The sequence below is a fragment of the Castanea sativa genome, chromosome 7, assembly GCF_040712315.1.
Source record: "Castanea sativa cultivar Marrone di Chiusa Pesio chromosome 7, ASM4071231v1".
Classification (NCBI taxonomy): Eukaryota; Viridiplantae; Streptophyta; class Magnoliopsida; order Fagales; family Fagaceae; genus Castanea; species Castanea sativa.
The window spans coordinates 39,898,424-39,902,623 of record NC_134019.1 but is presented as its reverse complement, the minus strand read 5'-3'; the positions used below and the strand labels follow the sequence as shown (position 1 = coordinate 39,902,623).

General features: G+C 35.0%; 1 protein-coding gene across 1 annotated transcript; it reads right to left on the bottom strand.

Annotated features, from left to right (window-relative positions):
- Positions 1-991, bottom strand: LOC142605376 (type III polyketide synthase B). Its single transcript, XM_075776845.1, has one exon. It carries the CDS (start codon positions 958-960, stop codon positions 1-3), a length of 960 nt encoding a protein of 319 aa, XP_075632960.1. The 5' UTR covers positions 961-991.
- Positions 992-4,200: the final 3,209 nt, after the last annotated feature.

Here is a 4,200-nt window from a genome sequence, read left to right as displayed (position 1 = left end):
TCAGGCAGTGAGGTTCCTTGCTAGAATTCCCTCAAAGGTAATCCCAGGTCCAAAAGCCAGTATAAGGCCCCATTCATTGTCTCCCTGGTTTTCCCTCTTAATCTTAAGGCTCTCTTCTAGCATGTACTCCAGTACATACACAATGGTATTGCTGCTAGCATTGCCATAATCCATTAGCGCTCGTCTACTTGCATTTAGCTTCTCTGGTGACAGCTCAAGTCGCTTTTCCATCCGATTCAAGATTGCAGGTCCGCCTGGATGCACTGCCCAAAACATCTTATTGTATTCCTTCTCAGGAAATCCAACAACTTTGATTAACTTCTCACAGAATCCTTCTATGTTATCTTCAATTATCTGAGGAAGCTCCCTTGCTAGCTTGAAGCTAATCCCTTCTTCTGTTAGCCTTCCATCAATAGTCTTCTCAGTTTCTGGCAAGAATTCCTGGATTGCTGTGTGAAGCTCAAAAAGAGGTTTTTCATTGCCTAAGACTGGGTCTGAGCCAATTATCATAGCTCCAGCACCATCACCAAAGAGTGCAACTCCAACCAAATCATATGGTCTCTTTGCACTTGGTGGTTTGAAGCCAATAATGGTAGTTTCAGAAGTTGCAAGCAGAACCCGGCTCCCCGGATTGTTCTCAGCAATGTCTTTTGCAACTCGGAGTCCAGCAACACCTCCAGAGCATCCCATGAAGTAGAGCATGACCCTTTGAATGTCAGGACCAAGTCCTAGTCCTCTTGCTAGGTAAAGGTCACCACCTGGTAACCTAGCTTCACTTGATGAGACATAGACTAAGTGGGTTATATCTGAAATAGGCCTGCCCCAATTCTTGATGCAAGCTTGTGAAGCTTCAACAGCCATATGTGTCACAGCATCATTGCAGATATCTAGCCTTTGCTTTACAGTGGGTAAGCCTTCAATGGCAAGCTCTGGGTACTTCTTTAGGATCTCTTCGGACATGACTACATACCGTGTTTTAACTGTTGTTGTCTTGCCTGTGAATTGTCAAAATAAAATGTAATCTGATTGTTAGGATAGTTGAATGTGTCTAGATTGGTTTTTTACTGAAATCTTCTTTGTTAAAAGTTTATAAAAGTAGTACCTAAAAATATTGAAGTTTTAAGAAGTTTTACATAAGCAAATAAGCTATTTCTAACATCCTATCATCTTCTAGCTATGACAAGGATCATGTAGTGGACCCTCATAAGCCATTTCTAACATATGGGATGTTATTTTATCAGTCAACATTTTATGTGGTTTTATACGCATTTTAAGCATTGCAACACAAATTTAGACGAGTTGCATCAAATTGTATGAGTGTGCTCTCTTTATCCTGATACATTTTAAGCGTTGTTTTCCTTAATAATTAACAAAAATCATACCACCGCCCACATTAGGTAGAATGGTACTTTCCCAAGCCTTAGAGGCTTGCGGGGTTTGAGGACCCAAGTTTGAGTGGTCCTGGGTGGAGAGGGGTGGGAGTAGTATATTAAGTTAAATTAGAATTTCTATCTGAGCTAATAATAATAATAATAGTTAACAAAAATCATAGTAGACAATAAAAAGAATGAAGTAATTGACGTTACAGAGTCGAGTAAGCTTCTGTTTGAGGACTGGATCATCACAATTGGTGTCTCTGAAATACCCATCAACAAGATAATCTTGCATGACAAGTTGGTGTGGGAAGGCCTTTCCAAGAGCCAAAATTGTAGCTGTGCCTGGGTTGGCCACCTTTTTGGAACATTCTTGTGCAATGCCTTCACTTCCCATGTCTTGCTCTTTCAAAGGGGATGATAAATTTGCTAGCAAAATTGGTTGTATGAAACCCTTTTGCCTTGCAAGAAGCAAGAATTGGACTACCATATATATAGATACAGTTGAAGTGTGTAATTGAAGGGTACCAAATTTTTAAACATACCACTGACCCAATTTTTTATTAACATTATAACCGTTACTACAATTTCATAAAAGGGTAACACATGAAAGTGTGCAACTTCTTATACATTTGAGTAATCGATTAGTTGAGAAGCAAGGCACTCATGTAGTACATGTTTAGAGGTGTTGGTAGAGGTTTGGTATAGGGATTTGGTCTCTACTTTGCTGCGTTAATGTTCTGGTGAATTCATAAGATATGTATGCCACATCCTTGTGCTGACACTGAAATAATCATCACTCAGCATAGACAATTACAGTACCATTATCAGCTTATTAACTCAATTTTATACCTACAAGTGACAAGTGAGCCTTAGAGGTAGCTTGGCAAACGAAGACAAACCGAATCGGGTATTATAAGTTTAGAATTAGTTCATAAAATATAATAAATATTACACCTAAAATTTTTAACCCCTGGCCTTTACAAACTTATGCTAAGGATTAATTATTAATTATAGTTGAATTATATTATTTGAGTTAATTAAATAGAATGATTTTTTCTATGAACTTATAAAATTTAGATTGACCATACTAATCATATTATCAATAAATAACAAAAGTAATTTGATACATTATAACCTTATTTACATACTTACATAATCCAATCTGCAATCTAAAGTCTATATAAATATATTTTTATACATGTAAATATAAAAATACATATTGAATATTCAAATCAAGTCACACAAATACATAATATATATATATATATATATATATATATATATATATCTAAAAGCTGAAGAGTAGCAATTATTGCTGCTACGCTCTAGATGAGCCACATCAGTATCTACGTCATTATTTTATTTCTTTCCAATTTTTCTATAATATTTTTTAACATTTACTCATTTTTTAAATATTTACATTTTCTCCAACATTTCTCCCTCCCTTACCCTTTCATCTCTACACTATCTTTTACTTTAATATCACTTCATCTTTCCCTTTTATCTTCCCTTATTTTGTCTCTTCTTATTTACACAATTTTACTACAAATTTATCATTCTCTCTTCCATTCTTTGTACTCTCACAAAAAATGTGATTTCTCTCTCTCTCTCTCAATTTTTTGGTTAATTTTTTTTATTTTTCTTGCATATCTGCTTCTAGCATAATTGGGGTTAGTCATGAAATATCAAATCTTAACTTATATTCAAAGTGTGACCAAAACTGTAACTTTACTTTCTATACATATATATAGGTGTGGAAGAGAATTTGGTAGATTGCTTTGTTTTGTCAATGGATGAGAATTGTATATTGCAAATTGTTGATGACATGGTGCTAAGTCAAGGAAGCAATGAAGATATTCAAGCATTCGATGAGCTTGCATTGAGATGCATCAAGAAGAAGGGGGATGAAAGGCCAGCCATGAGCAGGGACGGAGCTAGGATTTCGAGTGAGGGGGGCGAGATACACTCAAACCCAAATGCTTAAAAAATTTGTTATAGCCTAAACCTTCATATCATAGCTCTAGATTAACCCAAAGACAACCGTGTTTTTTTTATTATTTATTTTAAATTTTATCCAAGCTACTTATAAAAGAATATATACATACATATGTGTGTGTGTTTATCCAAAGCTTCTTTGGGAACTTCATCAACCACTTAAGCTGTAATTATCCCATGCTAATGCTTTAAGATAAATTTTATAAATAATTTAGAACACAGATAGAAACTCACAAAAAGAATAAAAATTTAATGAAATTTTGAATAAAGAAAGTGTTTTTTTTTTTTTTTTTTTTTTTTGTGAAAGCAGGGAAGTATTGAACAAAAATGGAGCATGAAAATTCAAAACCATGCTTTATATATTTTATATTTTTCTTTTTTTCACTTGGCCAAGGGGGGGCCATTGCCCCCCTTGGTCCAAGCATAGCTACGTCCCTGGCCATGAGAGAAGTAACGCTAGAGCTCAAACACTCTTAAAGTCATGTAACTAAATTGTCATTGTTGCCATTAGAAGCCTATTTTACTGTCTACTAAGCTAGTAAAGTAAACTTTATCATATTATTATTTATTTAGGTAGGGGTTGGTTTCATTGGGATAGAAGCAACCAGTGGCTGATCAAATTGTAGAATATGATACTTGAGGAAAATTTGCTTAGCACACTGTAATTCATTGCAGTATGATCTTCCTAATGCATTGTTGTCGATGACTAAATTGTCTCTGGCAATAATTTCATTGGCATATGGTCCAATTCTAGCTCAAATGCCCACGCCACTGATGCAGTACTTAATATTATGTATATAAACACATCTGTGTAATACATCAAATCAAT